This window comes from Anas acuta, chromosome Z (genome assembly GCF_963932015.1).
Source record: "Anas acuta chromosome Z, bAnaAcu1.1, whole genome shotgun sequence".
In the NCBI taxonomy this organism is placed as follows: Eukaryota; Metazoa; Chordata; class Aves; order Anseriformes; family Anatidae; genus Anas; species Anas acuta.
Window position 1 is genome coordinate 24,996,438 of NC_089017.1, and position 24,775 is coordinate 25,021,212.

The 24,775-nt window shown below is 40.6% G+C and overlaps 1 protein-coding gene across 1 annotated transcript; it reads left to right on the top strand.

The window, feature by feature from the left end:
* The first annotated feature begins 16,541 nt into the window (after positions 1-16,541).
* On the top strand, positions 16,542-24,775 carry CDC37L1 (cell division cycle 37 like 1, HSP90 cochaperone). Its single transcript, XM_068666014.1, has 7 exons — positions 16,542-16,776; positions 17,747-18,028; positions 19,822-19,912; positions 22,021-22,136; positions 22,464-22,586; positions 23,175-23,330; positions 24,164-24,775. The coding sequence occupies exons 1-7, from the start codon at positions 16,663-16,665 to the stop codon at positions 24,263-24,265; spliced, it is 984 nt and encodes a 327-aa protein (XP_068522115.1). The 5' UTR covers positions 16,542-16,662; the 3' UTR covers positions 24,266-24,775.

Here is a 24,775-nt window from a genome sequence, read left to right on the forward strand (position 1 = left end):
AATATGCCTGCTCAGTTGTTCATAGCCAGTTAGTTATCTCTCCAACAAAGTTGGCTGAAACCATGAATGCTCTGTGGCTACTGACTGCCACAGAACAGAGGTTAGAAAGTGTATCTTGGGTTTTTATTTGTGTATGAGCACAGCAGTGGTGTCTGTAGCATTAGGAAAACAAACAAAAAAACAGGCGTATATAAACAACACTTGGGACCCCACAAATGAAGGACTAAACAACTGCTTCCATACGAGCCTGTTAGATACAGTCATTGACAAGGCAACTGACGAGACATAGTATTTCTTCTCTTTTTCCAGCTACAGTAATAATAGTTGGTCCGACAGGACATTGTGTCTCCCTGCAATGCACATCTTGTTTTCCCTGTCTTCCAGAAACACTACTGCAACCCTGCTGTTTCAGCAGTCTGTCACTCACTTTTTTTTTTTTTCAGTAATAACAAATTCAAGCCCGAGATATTTATTTCACACTCAAGGAAGGGGTATAAATCTATTTTACTGATGCTTCTTCACTCCCTCCATCCTCTCTTCCCTCCCTTTTCTATATAGGCTATGTGAATGGGAATTACCTAGCTGAGGTGGCAGAAGTCACAGAATTGAAGCTCTTGCACTAACTTTTCTGATTGCAAGACAGCCTAAACATGAAGCCTCTAATAATTCATAACCATGTAGGAGTTAGATGGTGAGAGAACTTGTCTGAGTCTGGCTTTCAGAACAAGGTTCTTCATGTCACTGAGATAATTTCAAATTGCTTAGTTAATTGGTAGCATCTCTTTATGGTTTGGAATTACACAAACATCTACAGAGCCCGAAGGAACCATTCTATAGGAAAGAAAGAAGAGAAGCACATGCAGGAGGATGAATGAACCACTGTTGATAGTCCAGGGCAAGATAAAGAAATCAAATCTGCCATTCCTTTGACTTTCTAGTTATACAGATTATCTTTTTAATACGTCTGGCAGTTGCTGTAAAAAGGCATGTGGCTCACTGCTCCCTAATTAGTTACAAGTTGAAATTGGTTACAGGGGTGGGCTTACGTGCTTCAGCTGGGCAAGTTTACATTACCTGGAAACAGGCCCTCAGATGACATTTCCCACTAAATTTGTCCGTATTGATCTGATGTTTCCCACTACATTTATCTACAGCATGATTGCCCACTGTTTGTTTCAGCACCTGGAATGGCACTTGTTAATTTGCTTCTATGCTGAGACAGAACAGTGGGATCATTCAATATCCAGCAGTAACCTTGTTTCGCAAGAATGTGACAGGGAGAGGAGGTGGAAAACTGCACAGCCATTACTTCAGCCACGGCCTCATGAAAGCATCTGCTGCAATATGTGGTGCTTATTGTCATAGCTAAGGCTTACACACACAACTGGAAGCCCTAGTTTTTCACTGAGCAACACTGTACGCTGACCCTTGTAAGAATGTAAGAGTTTATTTTCTCTCTCTATTATGAAGCACAGAAGGGAGAGCAATAAAACCTACAAGCCAACTATTAGCAAAGGCTGTATATAGAAGATAGGGTAATTCTTCTTTGCACCAGCAGAAGCAATTGCATAGCTACTCAACAGCTTGACAGCAGACGGTGTTGCTTCATCTTCCTGCTCTATTTGACCTCAAACACTGAAGGACAATATTCTTGATGAAATGAAATGAAATGAAATGAAATGAAATGAAATGAAATGAAATGAAATTGTATTTTCTTGTCTCACCAGTGTTCATGTTTGCTAATGAGAAAGTCTATTTTCTGCATTCATCTGAGGTACATTCATGCTTTGTGTAGTTAACATCTACTTTAGCGGAGCTTACGCAGGAATGGCTTTGAGGCTTGCAGATTGACCCTGCAGCACATGAGAAACATACAGAAATGGGTTCCTAGGTTGCCTGCTGCCTTCTCTCTCTCAGCAGTCCTTTGGAAGGTTGTTTTGTACTTAGTTTGGTACATAAAACACTTCCGTGATGTCAAAAAATTAATAATGCCAAAGAATCTCATTATGTTCAGTGTAGCTGTCCTGTTAGTCAGAGATTTTATTTATTTATATATATATATATATTTTTGTCATGACCTTCAGATGGAGACAGAATTTCTTCTGGCATTACTTGCCCTGTCTTCTTACAATAAAGTTTAATAATGAGGCATTCCAACTACTGAGGAAGTTCCAAGAGACAAAGGACAGGGTCTGTTGCCCTGGACTGGTTCAGCTCTATTGCAAACAACTGAAAGGCTTGCATTGGACAAGGCACTTTCATCAGTTCTTCTGAAGATAAGTAAAGTATTAACCCTGTGTTCTTCGCAGGGAGCTTCAGAGAATGAAACTGCTGGTGTCTCTGAAGGAAGATCTATCTTTCTGTACAATGAGTTCCCAGTACAGTGAGTCAAAAGAGTGAAGCAGTTATCAGAAGGGAAAGCAGCCTGTCTCAGTCATTTGATATCCTGAATTTATTCCAGATGCAGGGGACATAATAAGTGAGCTACTGTATCAGTAAGAGAATCTGTAGTTAAAATACTCCAGGCAATCCTGTTTTCTCATTCTGGAATTCCATGTGATTCTGACTGCCATCTCTTTTACACCATTAGCTCTCTAGTCACTTAAACTCAGACACTAAACTCAGGGCTCTAAAAAAATGCATATGATTTTTCACCATGTCTCTCTGTATTAGTTTTGTATCAGTTTTGTGTTTGCTCATGAAAACAGTTTAAAAAATCTGCTAGCTGCCTGCCTATAAAATTCACGGGGTGGGTATCTCCTTCCTTTGTGAATCTTTGTCAGCAAGAGAGATTCTGCATGGGGAATTTCACACAGCATTTCTGATTATTTTTTTTTCAAAGGGAGCAGATGTTAACCTATTAAATTTTAGAGGATCAGAATGGAAATGGAGCACCTAACTCCCTCGACAAACATCGGCTCTTCTTCTGTATAATACCAATGGAGGAGTATAATTGGCAAGATAGGGTAAATAAATAAATAAAAATAAAAAGCTGTCAAAAATACAATTGCCATTTTGATGGCAATAGGACTGAAACATCTATGACTAAGACTTGTGGAAGAATGAGATGCTGTATTTGCAATGTCCCCTTTCTCTGAGGGGTCACATTTCAGAATGTTTTTTCTTTGCTGAAGTTCCAGTTCTGAGCCAACAAATCAAAAAAGGCAGATGCTCTCATCCGTCAACTCACTAAAACTCCCATAAAGCTGTCTATCTAAATTATGTTCAGTTAACAATTGCAGAATCTGCACACATAGTCTCATTTTGCATCAGTGCATTTCATTAAGATTTTAAAGGCCAAACACAGTGACTAAACACATCTTTAGAATCCTCACCAGAAAATATTTTGAACTGAAGATCTGTTTAATTATTAGAATCACCTGGAGTTCCAGAATGAGGAAACAGGATTGCCTAGAGTATTTTAACTACAGATTCCCTTACTGATACAGTAGCTCACTTATTATGTCCCCTGCATTTGTGGTGGGCTTGTGATGGAGGGGTGGACCTGACCATGGACACTATAGCACAAGTTATTCATGATTGTGAAACATGTGCTGCAGTCAAGCCAGCCAAACGGTCAAAGCCTCTTTGGTATGGAGGATGATGGCTGAAATATAAATATGGAGAGGCCGGGCAGATTGATTACATCGCTCTCCCTCAAACCCGCAATGTAAGTGCCACATACTTACACTGGTGGAAGCAACCAGCAGATGGCGGGAAGCATATCCTGTGCCCCATGCCACTGCCAGGAACACTGTCCTGGGCCTTGACAAGCAAGTCCTATGGCAACATGGCACATGGCACACAGAAAGAATTGAGTCAGACAATGGGACTAATTTCCAAAATAACCTTACAGACACTTTGGCCAAAGAGCATAGTATTGAATGGGTGTATCACATCCCCTATCGTGCACCAGCCTCTGGGAAAGTTGAACGATACAACGGACTGTTAAAGACTACACTGAAAGCAATGGATGCTGGGACACTCAAAAACTGGGATACACATTTGACAAAGGCCATCTGGTTAGTCAATACTAGGGGATCTGCCAACCGAGCTGGACCTGCCCAATCAAACCTGTTATGTACTGTAGAAGGGGATAAAGTTCCTGTAGTATACGTAAGAAATATGCTGGGTAAAACAGTCTGGGATACTCCTGCCTCAGAAAAAGGCAAACCCATTCATGGGATTGCTTTTGCTCAGGGACCTGGATGCACTTGGTGGGTAATGCAAAAGAATGGGGAGGTCTGGTGTGTACCTCACGGGGATTTAATACTGGGTGAGACTACCCCATGAGTTGAATTGTATCATGTTAATTATTATATAATACTGTATATCATCAGTCCCTCTCTGGGACGGGGGAGAGAAATGGAAAGTGAAGCCTGTAAGTTGAGATAAAGACAGTTTAATAAGACAGGAAAATAATAATAACAAAATAATAACAATAACAATAACAATAATACAATGGTGATAATAGGAAAGTAATAATAATATGTACAAACAAGTGATGCACAATGCAATTGCTCACCACCCACTGACCGATGCTCAATCTATCCCCAGTCCCCCACCCCCACTAGCCACCCCTATATATTGTTTAGCATAACATCAGATAGTATGGAATACCCCTTTGGCTAGTTTGGGTCAGCTGTCCTGGGTCTGTCCTCTCTCAGCTCCTGCTGTACCCCCAGCCTGCCCGCTGGCAAGACAGAGCAAGAAGCCGAAAAGTCCTTGGCTCAGTGTAAGCACTGCTCTACAAGAATTAAAACACCAGCATGTTATCAACACTCTTTTCATCCTAATCCAAAACATAGCACCCTACCAGCTACTAGGAGGAAAATTAACTCTGTCCTAGCTGAAACCAGGACACCCTCTAGTCCCTTTATCATCTTAGTAGCCCTCCTCTGGACACTCTCAAACAGTTTGACACCGTTTTTGTACTGAGGTGCCCAGAACTGCACACAGTACCAGAGGTGAGGACACGCCAGCACAGAGTAGAGTAGGAAAATCATTTTCCACGACCAGCTAGCGATGCAGTGCTTGATGCACCCAAGGGTAGAATTACCCATCCTGGCTGCCAAGGCACACTGCTGGCTCATGTTCAGCTTGCTATCAACCACAACCTCCAGATCCTTCAGATTCTCAGCAGATAACAATCTGAGAAAGGCATGACTTTGTTTCAGCCAGATTTGCTGTTATAATGACAAAAACTAGTATGCCTAGCATGGCCTTCCTTAAGTCTTAGTTCCAGCACTGTTTAAGGTGTCTAGATAAAAAGTCAATCTTAACACAAGACCTAAGTAAACTCAGTAAAATGTTAGTAATTTGCAACCAGGTCTGCATCCATACTATAAATACTTATATAATTTTTCCTTCTGAATTAAAGTGGAAGCTCTGTAATGGTTGTTCTTTAAAGAACTCTATTTATGGTGATACTCCCTTAAAAATAGCTGTAAGGGGAAAGGATTAAAAAGATATTCACTGTATATACATTCCCCATAAACTCAGAACACATCAGAGTTCATCACTGTGGGTAATATTGGTGGTAGGGGGACCATTGGACCAGGTGATCTTGGAGGTCTTTTCCAACCTTTATGATTCTATGATTGCAACTACAGAATCAAAAGTGACCAAAGGGGCACAGCAAAAAAAAAAAAATAAAATAAAATAAAAAAAAAATAAAATAATAATAATAATAATAATAAAAGCTGCGAAGTGATTTTGCTATGGAAAGTAATAATTTAGTCTGCATGCCAAACTTACCAGCACTGAGCAGGTGTGTTAGATTCTCTTAATAGGTATAAAACCTGCAAGAAGAGAAAAAGGGTGCACAACACCAGAAAAATCAAAATGATCAAAACAAATTCTTGAGGCACTAGCACTGCTCCCCAGAAAATTCTTCCATGATTGTGAAGAAAGGTAACCAGAATACTTTGAACTGCAGAAAAGATGTACAGCTGTTTATTGTTTGATTAGCAGTTCTATTTGCAAACTAGTCTTTCTGATGGCCACTTTCCAAAATTGTGTGAAAAGGGAATTCTAGTTTTCATTTCAGGGAAGCCAATGCCATGACAAATATTTTAAAAGACACTAATGACCTGTAACTAAGGAAAAAAAAAAAAAAAAAAAAAAAAAAAAAAGGCACGCTCACTTGCCATTAGCTTTGAATTATGCATTTCTAGCAGTTTCTTTTTCTTCTAGAAATATAACAGTGAAATCACAGTATGGTACCTTAAGAGGATATTTGCCCCTACCCTTGTGAAAAGACGAGGAGAAAACAGGAGCAGTAGGGGTGAAGAAACAGAGAAATGAGCTCTCCATCTGAAGGAAAATAAGGTGATGTCATATTGTTAAATTAATAGGTGATCTGGGGACAGAAACAGACTGGCTAGTCTATGGGTGTACTTAAAATCGCCTATTACTTTACCGTTATGTCCTCACCTTCTTTACCTTCAGCTGGTTATTAACAACCAGGCTAAAAAATCGTACAATGTAACATGGTTAATCAGAACACATATTTCTAGATTTCTGTTCTAAATGCATATATTTTTTATGAGGCAGAAATTTCTAACAGTTACTTCCTAACTCTTGTGTTTTCTACGCTTGCAACTTTTGCAAAACAAACAAAGAGTTTTTCATTTGAAATAATTTAATTCCTAGTTTGTAGGGTAATTACATGAACTTTCTAAATGTAAATCAATGCAAAAATGAGTCCACAGGAATGACACCCCTCTCTGCCTAAAGCTATTCTAAACTGCAGTGGAATCAGATTAATAAAATTCAAGTCAGTTTTATTGCTTCTTTTGCATAATCCATAATGCAGTGAGGGAGATGTAAACAAAACCGTTTTTAGGCTGCTCTTCCTGCTTCAAGAAACTAACAAGAACAGGCACTGTGAGGATTTACAAAGATATGAAAATGAAAGACCTGCAAAAGATGAGTGAAAACAGGGCAGCCTGCAAAATCAAGGCCTGTATGTGAAAGAAAGAAAATGGACAGAAAGCTGTAATCCTCAGAGGAAGTCAGAACAAAGGAATTTGAAAATCTTACATGCACCTGGTCCTTTCAAATGCCCAGGAAAAGAGATTTACAACTGAACATCAAATTTTGCTATTAGGCCTTCTATTCTGCCTATATGAAGAGATTACTCTTACTGTCTGTGACTAACAGATATAGTTATTAAGGTAGCGCATGCCCAGTACATTCTCTGCAGTAGCTCTATATTCAAAAGGACAGTTGAGCACCTCCATCTGCTCAAGAGGATGGAAGACATATTCAAACTCCAGTCCTCACAAAATTTCTGCTACATAGATGAATTTCTTCCTACTTTAGACAAATAATAAACATCACTTGCAGGCAACTTACTGAGAAATTAGACATTTTCATCAGTAATCCTCTGTGCACACCAAGAAATGCAGGAGTCAGCTTTCACTCTTGATCCCCTGCTGTGTGAGTCAAACCCACACAGAGAAAAATAGTCAGGGTTTTTCACATGGAATTTTCATGAAGAAACAGCTGTGCAATAAAAATTCAGTAAAATATGAATGTCCCTGACAGAATGCTACCCCTGTCATGCATAAAATGATTAGATAAGATGTTGTCTGTAATAGGTGATAGCAGGAACATTAGTGGACCTGGGAAGAGTGGTAAAGGAATGGCACACTCTCAGTATCATTTGAAATTATTCAATGTTGAGACTACTCAATACAGTAGTTCCATTTTGGTTTACTTTCCCTGTCTGTGTCAGAGAACCTTTCAGTTTGCATTTTTGATGACTACACCAAGTATAACTACTTAAACAGAATAAAAAAAAAAAATAGCAAACACAAACAATTTGGTTCTATATTTGTACAGAATCATAGAATGGCTAGTGTTGGAAGGAACCTTAAAGATCATCTAGTTCCAACCCCCCTGCCAAAGGCAGGGAAGCTACTCACAAGATCAGGTTGCTCAGGGCTTCATCTTGAACACCTCCAAGGATGGGGCACCCACAGCCTCTCTGGGAAACCTGTTCCAGTGCTTCACCATCCTCCGAGTGAATATTTTCCTCCTAACATTTAATCTAAATCTCCCCTCTTTTAGTTTAAAACCAGTCCTCCTTGTCCTGATACTATCTAATTGAGCAAAGAGTTGCTCTCCATCATTTTTATAAGGCCCCTTTAAGTACTGAAAAGCTGCAGTGAGTTCACCCCAGAGCCTTTTTTTCTCCAGGCTCAACAACCCCAACTCCCTCCGCCTATCTTCATAGGAGACGTGATCCAGCCCCTAGATCATTCTCCTGGTCCTCCTCTGGACACACCCAAACAGATCACCATCCTTCTTGTGCTGGGGGCCCCAGACCAGGATGCCTCACTCCAAGTGGGGCCTCACAAGGGCAGAGCAGAGGGGGACAATCCCCTCCCTCGACCTGGTGGCCACTCCTCTTTTAATGCAGCTCAGGATGCAGTTTGTCTTCTGGGCTGCAAGCACACGCTGCTGGCTCATGTCAAGCTTTTCTACCACCAGAACCCCCAAGTCCTTCTCTGCAGGACTGTTCTCCGTGAGTTTTTCCCCCGGTCTGTACTCAAGTCTGGGACTGCCCTGACCCAGGTGCAACACCTTGCACTTGGATTTGTTGGACTTCATTAGGTTCACATGGGTCCACCTCTCCAGCCCAAGTATTGATACAGAAAAAAAAAAATAATACAGTTTTTTGTCGGCTTGACTGAGAGAATAACTGCTGCTCTAGCAAATGGCTTATTCACTTTGTCTCCAATACCCTGACTATACTGCTTCTGATTACACTGTCTTCTGAATGGTAGGGGGCAAAAGGGTGAGAAACCATGTACATTTTTATTATTTCTGAAAGATCTGGCTTAGCAGAACAGCACTGGAGTTTGATGCTGTCATTAACTTTCCAACTGTCATGAGTACCCCAAAATATGTTTGGAATAGAGATGACTGCAAGTCTTGAAGGCAGATTGTATAGTTACACTGTAGAGAATGTCCAAAGCTGTGACAGACTATATATGCAAACAATGTGTAATGCACATATTTATACACAGCATGCTAAATGTTGGTCCGGCTGTTTTCTCAGTGCTTTCTATGACCGCGAGTCACCCCACCAAGCAAACAACTAATTACTATAATTAGCTGTCTTCAGGAGTAAAATAAAATATTAATATGGAATTACAACATCCAATGTCTGTTCAGGACATTGTCATAAAACAGCATTGAAAGACAGTCACCATTATTGCTTTTGAAATGAAATCCAGAGATCCAGCCATGTAGTAAACATCATGTCATTTGGCTGTGCAAACTCAGAGCATGAGACCAGTGTCCTGCTGGCTGAGGGCATGAGGGCAGAAGTACCCGCACTTGTCTCTGCTTCTTATCTTTCAGAAACCCATTAACTGTGTTCTGAGTGAATGGATGAGAAGATGACCACTGCTCTGCATAGACAGCACAGTCAGAGACAGAAGGTACCTGCATAAGCCCCCACCACAGAAGGAATGTGATAAGGTACTTCATCAGATACTCTGCTTAGAATCTACAGCAAGGGTTTTACCATGCTGAAATGAGACTCTAGGTTGGCCACAATTGATATCACACTATAAACTCTGCTATAGCCTTCACTTGGGTGGGTTCTGTGTCTTTACAGGGACAAGGACATGTGCTCACTTCTAATCAGACTTTAAAAAAAACAAACAAACATGCAATTTGATGATTTCTAGACAAAGCAATGACACAAGGAAGAACATTTCAGAAAGAAAAAAGAAAAAAGGAAAAAGAAAAAAGGAAAAAGAAAAGGAAAAGGAAAAGGAAAAAGAGAAAGAGAAAGAGAAAGAGAAAGAGAAAGAGAAAGAGAAAGAGAAAGAGAAAGAGAAAGAGAAAGAGAAAGAGAAAGAGAAAGAGAAAGAGAAAGAGAAAGAGAAAGAGAAAGAGAAAGAGAAAGAGAAAGAGAAAGAGAAAAGAAAAAGAAAAAGAAAAAGAAAAAGAAAAAGAAAAAGAAAAAGAAAAAGAAAAAGAAAAAGAAAAAGAAAAAGAAAGAGAGATAATAAGGAGAGTAATACTTTTCATTCAAACTTTGATCTTTTCTAGGCATATTGCACGTAACAGCTGTCTTTTTAATGGGTCCCTGAACGGTAATGACCAGGAAAAACTCTTTTGTGAGCTTTTGGTACTACTAAAGGAAAACAAATGGTTTTGCCATATAAAGATGGACTTCTGAAGTAGTAAGGACACAGGCAGGCACTGGTTCCTCTCGTAAGGGATGTATTTAATTTTACCAAATAAATTTTTACTTTAGAAAGTTGAAAGATGAAAATATACCCCACTGTACAAAAGGGCAAACAAAAACTCTAAGCTGTATATTTTTGTAGAGCCAAGAAACAAAAAAAAAAAAAAAAAAGGAAAATACCCTTGAGCCATGTCATGTCATGCTATGTCATGACATACCATGACACCTTTGAGTTTGAGTCATGAAAGGCATGTAAGTACTATCCAGAATAAAGAAGTGTTCTACAGAATTTGCTGAGACAGGTGTTAATCTTTTAAGCCTTTTCAAAACAGTCTCATGCTTTTCAGAGTTATTATTGAGCAACCTTTCTGTCCTAACATGCACAGAGAAAATCTGCTATGCACAGGTGACAAATGAGCATTATACATGTATGCTACAACTAGCTACATCAGAGCATGGTATTGACAAACTCTGCATGGAGGTAATCCTTGGAAAAGATGAACAGTCTCTAGACTAAGACCAATCAAATATTTTTTTGGGACCTTGCTTACCCTTTTATATAGAGATAATAAAATATTCTTTCATTTAATTCCTTACATCTCTTTTTTCTTGTATCAATGAATGTTTCTGAACCTGTAATGACATTGCAAATAGCCCTTTATTGTGTCAACAACACTTAAAGACAAAAGCCAGAGAAGAGAAAGATGAACACTGAAAGCAAACCATTTAGAAAAATAAATACAAAATGTAAACACAATAGGGAACATAAAGCCTATTTTGAATTTGCTGTAACAGAATAAACATTTTTTAAGAAAGTAAATGCTGACTACAATTTTAATATATATATATGAATTCACCATAAGTAGTGACCTTAAGAGCAGCACTCATTTATCACCCAGTTTCTGTCTGCCTTTTTTCCTGTTTTATAAAAACAGAATGTGAGTTTAGTAGAAGGCCAATAATAATGAAGTATTTCTCAATAAAAATTATTTTTTAAAAGACTAAGAATATTAATAATATTTAAAAGAAACACACAAGAAAGAAATATCAGCACAAGGTAACCCTCTGTGGTTGACACCTGATGAGATTACAGGACAGGAAGAGCAAGTGACATCATCTGCCTGTACTTGTGCAAAGCATTTGACATTGTCCTGCATAATACCCTTGTCTCATTGGACAATTGTCTCATTCTCTCATTGGAGAGAATGAATTTGACAGACAGACCACTTGGTGGTAAGGAAATGACTGGATCATTGCACTCAAAGAGTTGAGGTCAACGGCTCAATGTCCAAATGGAAATCAGTAATGAGTGGTGCTCCTCAGGGGTCAGTACTGGGACTGGCACTATTTAACACCTTTGTTGGTGATGTGGACAGTGGGATAGAGGGCACCCTCAGCAAGTTTGCTAGTGACACCAAGCTGTGTTGTGTGGTCGACACACTGGAGGAACGGGATGGCATCCAGAGGGAGCTGAACACGCTTGAGAGGTGGGCCTGTACAAACCTCATGAGGTTCAGCTTGGCCAAGTGCAAGGCCCTGCACCTGGGCCAGGGCAATCCAAAGCACAAATACAGGTTGGGTAGAGAATGGATAAGAGTAGCCCTGAGGAGAAGGACCTGGGGTTGTTGGTTGATGAGAAATTCAACATGAGCCAGTCACGTGCACTCTCAGCCCAGAAAGCCAACTGTATGTTGGCTGGGCTGCATTGAGCCAGCAGTGTGCTCAGGTGGCCAAGAAGGCCAACGGCATCCTGGCTTGTATCAGAAACAGTGTGACCAGCAGGGCTAGGGAGGTGATCGTCCCCCTGTACTCGGCTCTGGTGAGGCCGCACCTCGAGTACTGTGTTCAGTTTTGGGCCCCTCGCTACAAGAAGGACATCGAGGTGCTTGAGCGGGTCCAGAGAAGGGCGACGAAGCTGATGAGGGGCCTGGAGAACAAGTCTTATGAGGAGCGGCTGAAGGAGCTGGGCTTGTTCAGCCTGGAGAAAAGGAGGCTCAGGGGCGACCTTATCGCTCTCTATAGATACCTCAAAGGAGGCTGTAGTGAGGTGGGGGTTGGCCTGTTCTCCCACGTGCCTGGTGACAGGACGAGGGGGAATGGGCTTAAGTTGCGCAAGGGGAGTTTTAGGATGGATGTTAGGAAGAACTTCTTTACTGAAAGGGTTGTTAGACACTGGAACAGGCTGCCCAGGGAGGTGGTGGAGTCACCATCCCTGGAAGTCTTTAAAAGACGTTTAGATGTAGAGCTTAGGGATATGGTTTAGTGGGGACTGTTAGCGTTAGGTTAGAGGTTGGACTCGATGATCTTGAGGTCTCTTCCAACCTAGACAATTCTGTGATTCTGTGATTCTGTGAAAAGAAGCGAGGACAGCAGGTCAAGGGAGGTGATTCTCCCCCTCTGCTCTGCTCTTGTGAGACCCCACCGGCAGCCCTGCATTCAGCTCTGGGGCCCTCAGCACAAGGACATGGGCCAATACGAACAAGTCAAGAGGAGGGCCATGAAGATGACCAAAGCCAGAGAGCACCTCTCCTATGAAGACAGGTTGAGAGAGATGGGGTTCTTCAGCCTGGAGAAGAGAAGGCTCTGGAGAGACCTTACAGCAGCCTTCCAGGACCTAAAGGGGGCATACAGGAAAGCAGGAGAGGCACTCTTGTCAGGGAATGTAATGATAGGACGAGGGGTAATGGCTTTTACTAAAAGAGAGTAGATTCAGACTTTATTTTAGGAGGAAATTTTTTACTCAGGGTGGTGAGGCACTGGAACAGGTTGCCCAGAGAAGATGTGGATGCCCTGCCCCTGGAAGTGTTTAAGGCCAGGCTAGATGGGGATTTGAGCAAACTGGTCTAGTGGAAGGTTTCCCTGACCATTGCAGGAGGATTGGAATGAGGGTTAAGTTGCCTTCCAACCCAAACTATTCTGTGATTCCATGACAATGAGATAGTGAGTGGCTACTGACTTGACCTCCTGTTTAGCTTACAGGAGTTCATTGCTCCAGAAAGATAAAAGCATGAGACCAACAAGAACAAAAACAATGCTAAGCAAATTAAAGATAAGGATTGAAAACTGTTCATATTAACACACTTCTTCTGGTAGGTATAACTAAAAAAGTCTGGCCTAAAGTTACTTGTAATGATGAAACACAATATAGACAGACCATAGTTTTAATCATTTTTCTCTTCCCGGTCATCCTACAGACATTAAATAAGATTTTGGCTTTATAAGGAATGCCTACTCTTTAAATTCATGATTTGTCACAAACTTCACAATAAGGAATTACAAATGTGGGAAAAAAAATAATAAAAGCTGACTTGTGAGGTTAACCTAATGTTCCACCATGTGTCAGAACAAAGCATGGCATAAGAAGGAAAAATGAGAAATTAAAAGCCCCAGCTGCGATCCCCTTAAAGTACAGATCATCTCTTACAGGGACCATAGACAAATGAGAAAGTATAAGGAAGCTTTCCTGTATGTTACTGTGCCTTATATAAGGGTTGTCCAAATACTTCACAGAAACAAAATCAAATAAGATTTCATCTAAGCAATATTTTTAAGATACAAATACAACTGCATTTTCCTGTATTTAGTCCTTATTTATTCTGCTACAGCAAATTATGACTTGTTTAAAGCTATCATTACTATACTTTGCAAGGAAATTCCTGATCCCTTTGAAATAAACAGGAAGTTTACCACTGATTTTGTTTGGGCCAGGATTTCATGTTGGATATTCTAACTGTTGGATGTTCAACATTCACTGCTTTTCTGTTTCTTTGGAATTTACCAATATTCTCCCTCAAATGGTATCTGTATTTTCAGACACTGTTCTAATAATAGTCCTTTTAGGGAGGGCTGTGAAAAGTAATGTTTCCCTGAGAAAGAAACTATGTTTTTTATGCCAATTAATTCCTACTAATGTAAGCTACAGACACAAAAACATGTTGCTGTTAGGTAAGACAAACTATGAACTTATCTACCATCATCTACCTCATGATAATTACATTGATCCTCCTCTTATGATTAGGTGAATGTAAGAGAAGCTGCTCTTCTATGGAAGTTGTTTGCATTACGTCACGGTCAGAATACATCTACAGACAACTTATTGTGCAGGAGCTGAAAAGCTGTGCATTCAGAGCTGTGCTCACCTGGAGATGTAGTAGAGGACTACATGAAAATTAAACTTTGTAGCCTTCACTTATGTTAATTTTGTAGCTATCTACTTGTGTCAATAACAACCTCTGAGGAAAGAGGGTTAAAAAAAACAGGTAAGACACTGTTCCTCTCAAATTCATGTATTCCTGTTTTACAATGGCATCAGCATGGTTTTGCTTATCAAGACACATTCTGTCTTGCAACTTTTTTTTTTTTTTTCCAAAATGATTTTCAAAGACAGAATGTCATTCACCAGAATTATAACCAACGAGAGTAGAGGAAAACCAAGAGAAACTGAAGACTCATTGTGCTCTCACTAGCCCCTGCTATCAAACTTCAGATCACAAAATCTATAATAATAATAATAATAATAATAATAATAATAATAATAATAATAATAATAATAATAATAATAATAATAATTTAATCTATTCCTTTCTACAAGTGGGCCTAATATTTCATTTCAGTCATTCTGAAACACATGCAAAACAAGAATTACCTATCAGTTGTAAAGAAAAATAAGATTATGTGTGAATTGCAGCTTTTACACGTTTGAGACATTAAACATTCTAGTCCAAATAATATGTCAAGCAAAAATCACCTTTTCAAACCACATCTTCTCATGAAACAAGAGAGAGAAAAGAGGAGGAAGGCATCTGTCTCTTTGTGCTGACCCAAGATGCACACACTGAGATAAATGTGATGTTTCTCTGGCAGAAACACACCAAGGCATGTAAATGCAGGAACAAAAAATAAATAAAATAAAATAAAATAAAATAAAATAAAATAAAATAAAATAAAATAAAATAAAATAAAATAAAATAAAATAAAATAAAATAAAATAAAATAAAATAAAATAAAATAAAATAAAATAAAATTCACATGTGACTCCTTAGTCCAGTCTTGCACATACGCATCAGATGAAGTCTGCAGAGCCCTACATCAGAAGGGATTCACCAGGCAATTGGCTTTATTACTGATGAACTCAAAGGGGTGCTAGATAAAGCCCTATCATACCTCATTTTGCATTTATTTTTTTTTACCAGTTTACATAACAGGGACCAATTTTGTAGACCTTAGCTTTATACACAGTGGAAATGTTTAACACACACAAGGAAATAAATGGATGAATTTTATTGATGTCCTGGGTCTGGCTAGGATGGAGTTAAGTTTCCCCACAGCAGCCCATACAGTGCTGTGCCCTGGACCTGTAGCCAGGGCAGCTCTGATCTCACACCAGTGTTTTGGCTCTTGCCGAGCAGTGCTGGCACAGCGCTGACCCTGGCTCTCCAGCCCCCTCAAGGGCCACTATGCTGGGGGTGGGCAAGAGGTTGGCAAGAGCTGACCTAAGCTGACCAAAGGGATCTTTCATGCTATATGAAGTTGTGTTTAGCGATCAAAGGGGGGGTGGAAGGGAGAAGAGAAGGGACAGGGCAGGGCGTTCATTATGAAGGCGCTCATCTTCCAAAGCAACACCCACAAGCTACTGAGCAAGGCCCATGGAAGTGACTGGACATCGATGCTGATGGGAAGCCGCGAATATATATTTTTTTTTGCTCCTTTTGCTTCCTCATCACGGCCTTTTCTTTCCTTTCATTAAACCACTTCTACATCAAGCCCACCAGTTTTCTCCCTCCAGATTCCCGCCCCCCACAGTCCTGCTGAGGAAGGCAAGTCGGGGAACAGCCGTCTGGCGCTTAGCTGCCTACAGCGTTAAGCCACGGCGATTTTTATTTTATTTTTTATTATTATTATTTCGATCTTATATCTGATGAAAAGACTCATTACGAGGGACACGTTACTCGTTCGCACCAGAGCGGCAATCCCTTTCATTCCGTAAACACAACGCGGCGAGAGAAAGCTTATTTAAGGTTTTAATTAATTTCAGGTTTTAATTTCAGGTTTTAATTTCAGGTTTTAATTTAACTCAAGGCTTCAATTTCACACGAGGTCTCCCTTTGACCTCAGCCTTCCGTTGAGCTGCACCTTTTTATTTAACTCACTGCTTCCCTTGCCCACCCGTCCCAGCCCCGCGGCCGCCCCCTCCCCTCACGGCCGCGGCGGTTGGGCGGGGCCCGGGCCCCGCGCGCGTTGCCACGGTGACCGCGCCCCCCCCCCCCCCCGCCCGGAGCAGGCCCCGCCCCTCCCGGCCGCGCCCCGCCCACCGCGTCCTGCCGCGGGGGGGGGGGGGGGCGGTGTCGGAGCGGCGGGAGCGCGGCGTCCCGCCGGTATTGCCGGAAGTGGCGCGCGGCCCTGCTTCCGGCGCGCTGTGGAAGCGCCGCGGGCGGCTCCCGGCGGCGGGCATGGCGCTGTGGCTGCCGCGCTCCCGGGACGGCGGCGGCAGAGGCCCCCCGGCGGAGGACGAGGAGGAGCGGGCAGTGCCTCCCGCCGCCCGGCAGCGCTTGCTGGAGGCGCAGGTAGGGCCCCGGCACCCCCGCAGCTCAGCGCCGGCCCCGCGGAGCCGCACGGAGCCCGTCAGGAGGGGCCGAGGCGGGGGGGGGGGGGCGGGGGGGATGCGGGGCCGGGGCCGCCGCCGTGTGGAGAGGGGACGTGGGAAGAGCTGGGCCGCAGTCGTTCCGGCGGCTACGCGGTGCCTGCGGCCGGGGCGAGGCAGCTGTGTATAAATACCGCTGCTGGGAATCGCGGCTGCCCTTCCGAGAAGCGGCTGTTATCGGGGTTTGCAGCGTTTCCACAAATCTGCGGCCCGTGTGGTGAAAGGGGGGGTGCGGGGGGGGTAAGGGGGAGAAGTGCTGCGGGCCCCAAACAAAGTTGGCGTGAGAAGTTTGAGGTATCTGTGTGGAAGTTGCCTTCGCGCGAGCTTCCGTGAGTGGTGGTGTCCTCTGTGCCCTTCTGCCTGAGGTTATCGGCACCACGAGCTTCATAAAGCAGCACTGGGAGGCTGGGAAATGAATCCCCATGGATGCGGGTGGGAAGGCATGGATGGCTGAGGAAAGGCTTGGGAGGACGGTTCGCAGACCATCAGTCCCCTTTCTTCTGTGACTACATATGCCTAGATGCAACACAAGCACTGCTGCTTAAGAGGTCACTCCTTTCTCCCAGCTATGAGCAGTGACCTCCTCAGTAGATTTGACCAAAAAGACTGTGTGCTTATACTGGGTCTCAGCCGCTTTGTAATTTAAATACCACTTTTACTGTTGGTTCAAGGGAAGAAACACTTAGAAAGTTAATACAGCTTGAGTTAGAAACCTCTTCTAAAAGCCAGCCACCTGTACAAAACCATGTTTAACCATTCCTGTGAATTTAATGCTGCTTCTAAGCTGTCTTCAAGATCAGCATTGTGTCTGGGATTTAAGCCTCTCAGTGCCTATATAATTTTTAAAATGTCAATTTTCCCTCCATAAATAGCACATCTGCTTTTTCTCACAGACCTACAACCAGGGGATTGAATTAGTCTGCCAAAAAGAAAAAGAGTTTGTGAAGCACTCTGTAGAATGCACGTGGAATCTTGCAGAAGCCCAGCAAAAACTTGGTAGTTTAGCACTGCATAATTCAGAATCTTTCGATCAAGAATGTGCTCGAGCAAAGACTGAAGCTGCAGAGATGAGATGGAGAGAAGAAGAGTGGAGGAGAAAAGAAGAAGCACTAAACCAGAGGGAAGGGCAGAACCCGTGGAACACAGATCCTGTTAGTAAGGAGGTATTTAATAAGGTATGACCCATATCAGTGTGCATGAACACATGCATTAGCCTCATTTCTCATTCCACTTGTTACTATTCTTGAGTATCTTCTGTGGCTGGTACAGTGAAAAATCAAGGTGTCTGTTAAATGATTTTTGTTTTTATTTTGCCCTGTGAAAGGGAGCAAGCTGCCCTCATACTACAGATGTAGCTGATGTTTTTTTCTATAAGAACTGGGGATCAAAACTTGCAGTGTTGATGTAGTACACATTGCCAAACGGGGCCTGAACAAGAGCTTCTTCACATTAGGAGTCTGCTCTTCTGGTGTGTCAAATTATCAAGTGTGATACAGTTTGCAACTAATAATGACTACTGTAATACAGGTTATTTAGCACAAATTCTTCTTAAGTAAAATTTGTTTAAACAATTTGATTTAAACAGCTTACCAATCTCATAATTTCACTGATTTAGCTGTATCAGGGCTGCAAGTTCCTTGATATTTGTTGTACACAGATCAGTATGTTCCTACCTGAGGACAGAAGTTTCTCAGAATTACTTGCTCAGTAGACTATGATATCCTTGTCTCTAAATTGGAGAGACATGGATTTGATGGATGGACAACTTTGTGGGTAAAGAATTGTCTGGATGATTGCACACAGATTTTGATGGCAATCAATGGTTCAATGTCCAAGTGGAGATCAGTAATGAGTGGTGTTCCTCAGGGGTCAGTACTGGGACTGGCACAAAGATGTTTAACATCTTTGGTGGTGGCATGGACAGTGGGATCAAGTGCACCCTCAGCAAGTTTGCCGATGATACCAAGCTGAGTGGTGAGGCTGACACACTGGAGGGAAGGGATGCCATCCAGAGGGACCTGGACAGGCCTGGGAGGTGGGCCTGTGCAAACTTCATGAGGTTCAGCAAGGCCAAGTGCAAGGTCCTGCACCTGGGCTGGGGTAACTCTAACCACTCTAACCTCAGAGAGCAGTCCTGAGAAGCAGGACGTGCTGGTTGATGAGAAGCTCAACATGCACCAACCATATGTACTTGCAGCCCGGAAAGCCAGCCATATGCTGGGCTGCATCAAAAGCAGCATGGCCAGCGGCCTGAGGGAGGTGATTCTCCCCCTCTGCTCAGCTCTCCTGAGACCCCACTTGGAGTCGTGCGTTCAGCTCTGGGGCCCCCAGCACAAAAAGGACATGGACCTATTAGAGTAAGTCCAGAGGAGGGCCATGGGAATGATCAAAGGACTGGAGCACCTCTCCTGTGAAGACAGTAGTCTTCCAGTACCTAATGGGGGCCTGCAGGAAAACTGGAAAGGGATGTTTCTCAGGGAGTTTAGTGATAGGCCAAGGGTAATGGCTTTAAAATAAAAAAGGATAGATTTAGATTAGATATAAGGAAGAAATTCTTTTCTTAGGGTGTGGTGAGGCATTGGAACAGGTTACCCAGAGAAGCTGTGGATGCCCCATCCCTGGAAGTGTTCAAGGCCAGGTTGGATGAGGCTTTGGGCAACCTGGTCAGGTTGGAGGTGTCCCTGACCAGGGCAGGGGTTTGGAATGAGGTGATCTTTAAGGTCCCTTCCAACCCATCCGTTCTATGTTTCTGTAATGAAACTTTTCCAATTCTATTCTTAGGCAATACATTTTAAAAAAAAAGAAAGCCTTTTGAAGCATATGACAGGACTCTAAAATTAGAATATTGGCCTTTGGATGGTAACATATTGAAATGTAATATTACTATATATCACAAAAAGGTATGTTTGGAGATTTCTGTGATAGTAATATATACATATATATATATATATATATATTTATTCCTCAGAGTTTTATTAATCAAAAAAGAAAAGAAACAGAAGATGAAGACTTGTCTGAATCATTTATGCAAAAACACGAACAAAAGATTAGACACTTTGGTGAGTATGCTTTCTCCAACATTTTGCAGTTCAGATTTCTACAATATTTATGTAGGTTTTCTTCTTATTCTTGTACAGAACGAAATACCTAAAAGACTAGCTTTAAGACTTTTTTTAAGACTACCTAAAAGTCTAGCTTTATCTTATGACAACAAATAATAATTTCAAAGTGAAATAATATGTATACTAAAGCAGCTTCTTAGCTCCTGTTAACTAGTAGGAACTTTAATCTGAAACAAGTAATCAAATGGGCCTAAGACCTCAAAACTTAAGTTCTAGCAACTTTTTTTTTTTTGCTGTTCAGTGGGAGAGCACAGTATTATTCATAGAATTTTTGTATATACATGTGCTTGTGATTGCCTGTATCTATCTCCTTCTATTAAGTGTTTTTTTGGTGACTATTAGTCTGCAGGAGCAATGATTGATTTAAAGGTATACATCTGGAAATGCCTACTGAGTGTGTGTGCATGGAGATGTGTGTTCCTTTAAATTACATTTAACTATCCACTAGGTGGCACTTCAGCTCCATTGTAATTGTTGACCTCATAAGCATAGTTAATCTTACAAAAGTAATCTGAAATGTTAATGGTTCTGTTAAGTACTTCCCATTCTTAGTTGCAGGCTGTTTTCAGACAATGATGTAGTATGACTGTATTTGGAATTCCAGAGCAATCAATAAAAGGACTGAGTTGAAAAAATTCACCTGATTGTACAAACTGGGTTTTACTAAGCTATTTGGCATCTAGGGATCTTACACTTTTTTTAGAGGAGGGGTTTCTGGTTTAGGTTTCTGGAAGGGTCTTAGAAAACCTTGCAAATACCAAGCAAGGCACAATGCTGTCAAGAGTATGCAAATAGTAACAATAGGCATATATTCTCTTAAATACTTGAACTGCCAAGTGTAGTGACAATGTGTCCAGAAGATGTCTCTTCTGCTGTGCATTTCAGAAGAAAAAAATGGGCTTGCTTTTGTGTTTCCAGGCTAGGAGCTGGGCAAAATGACTTTGTTGTCTAAATTCAGATGAAGCGGTTATAGAAACAACCTGAATACAAGAGCTCATCTTTTTTTTTTCTTACCTCTTAAATTCAAAGCAATGTTGTTATTTTAATTTAAAATACTTCAGAGCATTGTAAGAACTGCACATTAATGCTCTTTCAGGTCTCTTTGTTCTGTGCTATCTGCTGTCAAAGAGCAGTGTAGACTAGCCATACAGCCCAAGTCCTTTTTCTGGATCCTGCTCTGCCTTTCAGGTGGTAAAGAACTTGTGCGTCACATCTCTGTTAAAAACAGTTGAAAGAAATAGTCATAGGTGGTTTCTCTTTAGGTATTTGTTTGCTAAAATTAAGATTAGTTTAGGTCATTACTATTGAATTATCTTCAGCCAAGTTACATTTTTATGCTGATATATGGGTAAAACTGTGCATCTGGTTCCTGTTGCCAGTAAATGACTTGACTGTCAGTGATACATGAAGGATGATTTTCAGAGGTGGTCTGAGTATTGAGTTCTGGTTTTTAAACTCATTTCTTCAAATGCAGTAGCCTCATGCTATTGAAATTCAATCTTCAAGTTAACTCTCAAATAGTAATGTGGCTTTACTCTGTTGAAATCAAGTTGTTTCTGTAATTACATTCAAATTTTCTAAACACCTAGAAAATCATGCGTTAGAGACACTTGCATTTTCAGCAGATTACACATTTTCTTTGTGCCTTATTTGCAGACTTTTCCAGAGGATTTGTATTTGTCAGAATCTCTGAATACTCTATAAATTTTGTAAGCTACTTGATGATGCAACTATTAGATACATCTATACTACTTTGATACTGTATATGGGAGAACTGTTTAAAAATAACTTGCCAACAATGCTAGAGATGCATTAAAGTATAGGAAATTGTTAAATTTGCTTTTAGTATCTTCATGATCTGATTGTACATTCTGGTAATGTTCTTTCAGTGCTAGTTAGACGTCTAAATAAAACCCTTAAATGTAGCTGTATGCTTTCATTATGCAGATGGTATACATACAGGGGAATGAATGCAAAAAAAAAAACTTTGCTGCATTAAGTTATCTATCTATCCTTTTCAAACATCTTAACCTGTTTCTCATCAGGCATGATGAGCAGATGGGATGATAGTCAGAGATTTTTGTCTGACCACCCATATCTTGTATGTGAAGAAACATCTAAATATCTCATGTTATGGTGCTTTCATCTAGAAGCTGAACAGGTATGAACACCTTTGAATTGTTTGAAAGTATGCAGTTTCCCGCTTTCACTATGTAAAAGCTGCCTGACTTCATTAGCTGTTTAACTTTTCTTCTTCCACTCTCTCTACCCTAGTTGGAAGGGAGAAAACAAACCAAATCTGTAACACCTTGTAACATTAGGTTTAATTCCTGCAAACAATCAGTCCCCTTTCTTCTGTGACTATCAGTTCTCATCTCTTTAGGAACTAAAAGAAAAGGAAATTCAATGTAATTTTATAAATACAATTCCAGGAAACATATTTTAATTAGAACTCTAATTTTACTTTTTTTTTTTTTTTTTTTTTCAGAAAAGAGCTCTGATGGAACAAGTAGCACACCAGGCAGTTGTAATGCAGTTTATTTTAGGAATTGCCAAAAGTTGTAATGTGGATCCAAGAGGCTGTTTTCGTCTCTTTTTCCAAAAAGCCAAAGTAAGTCAACCTACATAATCATGGTAGAAATCCTTGATGCTGTACAAGGGACCAATGTTCTAGAGCAGGATTCTTCTTGACCGTAAGATGATAAATATTTTATTGACTTAGTTTTACAAGAAAGATCTTTGTTAGCAGTTCTTTCTAGACAAACTATGTTGGTGTAATTCCAGTACTGAAAACACAGGAGAAATTTTGTAAGACTGAATCTGTGGTTTACTGTAGAGTGTATGCAGTTATTCAGGATTGATGGATCTTAGTATGGCTTTTACAGCCATTCAGTTAAAATGCAAGTCAACTTGTGCTTTACTTTTGGCCATAGTGCCACAGCAAGCACCTGATCTTCTAAGAGGACTGTCTTCTGAGTCGTAATAAAGGAAGGGCTAAAATTAATTTCTTTTTGCATGTACTTAGATGAATAAATGATTCTGCTTCTGCATATAAGTAGTACAGTTTGTCCTGAAAAGAAATTTTACCTGGATTTGCATTTTAAATTGACTAACATTTTCATGACATTCACTGAATGAAATGCTTACAACTCAAAAGTAAATCTGTTTTAAGTGAAACTACTGATTTTTCTCTTTTCAGACAGGGGAAGGGTATTTTGAGGCATTCAAAAGTGAACTTGAAGCATTCAAGACAAGAGTGAGAATCTGGTCACAATCACATAGCTTTCAAGCTATCTTACTAGAGGATCCCAGTGTCAATCCTAGTCTTGTTGGACAGCTGACATCTTTGTCGCAGGTAGGCTTATGATGTCCAAAAATTAATTTAACTAAATTAGGATTGGTTGTGCTGAGAAGCTATACTTTGCTAAAATATAAAGAGGACTGTTCCTAGAACTGCCAGTACTCAGGATGTAATGGGATGCATTATCGATATGTAAGGCATATGTAGGCTTTTATTCTGCTTGCTTCAATTCAGAAAGTATCAGTGTAAGGTCAAAAGCATAAGCTAGTTCAGTGCCATTGCACTCTTTTGTTTAAAAAGAAACACTGCATCGTAAAGCTGATGAGAAGCTAGAATTGTATTCACACTCGTTAACCACTAGCAGTGAAATGGGCTTTCAGTGTAAAATGGTTATGCTAATTCATGGAATCCTTCAGCTAAGTCAAGCCTGAGGAAAATCTCTTGTGATAAAACGAAATTGAGGGTGCTTACATCTTTTGGTATTGTACTAGTGAAGGCTACATTCTGGAATGAAGAAGCAACTTCAGAGGTTTTCAAAAATTAGGTATTATGGAAGGAGTCACAGTTGAAACTACTTAACTTGAAATAATTTGGTTAAAGTACATTTCAAGTAAGATTCAACAGCTATATTCTAAGTTAATGTACAGACAAGTGGTAGAAATACTGAGACAAAATACAAGCTATGCCAGCTAAATTTAAAAGACCATCTTGGCACTATGCAGTATTCCTAGTGATAAATTTTTTAAGAGCTTATTTTCTTACTGTTGCAAACTTAAGATAGACAACATGAAGAGTCCACCTTAAGCTAAAATCTCTCTCTCTCTCTCTCTCTCTCCTCGTATATACAATTGTGGAGAATTAAGCTGTCAATTTTTCATCTGTTGCAGAACACAGGTGGTCTACAAGGTTCCATAAACACAAATGTCTGCAGTTTAAACTCTGTGATACAAAGAGATGAAGAAGAATCCAAAATGATGGACACAGTATAGTATTGTTAAGACTGAGGCCAAGTACTTTTTTCTTTTTTTTAACAAAGAAAAGAACATGGCTATTTTCTTGACACTTATTTTTCTGGGTACTGCACTTTATTTTTGGTGTCAGGTTTTTTTGTTGTTGTTGTTTTTTGTTTGGGGAGTTTGAAGGGTGGGTAATTCACAAAAACTTGTAATATTGTTTGAAAATGTGCTGCTAGGTTTTTGGTTGTCCTTGAAGAGCAGGGTTCTCATATTGCCGAATGTGAAACTGGATGTGTTTTCTGCTACTAACCTTGCCTTTCATGACTTTAGAAATCAAAGTATGAAAACAAATCTGCACAAATACAATGTTTACAAGAAGCAGTAGATTCTTGGTAGAATCTGCTATTGTCTTACTACAGATGTGGACATGTCTTACTCTATGAATATTGGAGATCACAACTGTATTCATGCTACCTTGTTGACATTATAAGCTCTCAAATTTGGTTATCACTAATAGCAATAAATCAATACCTGGTATCAGTA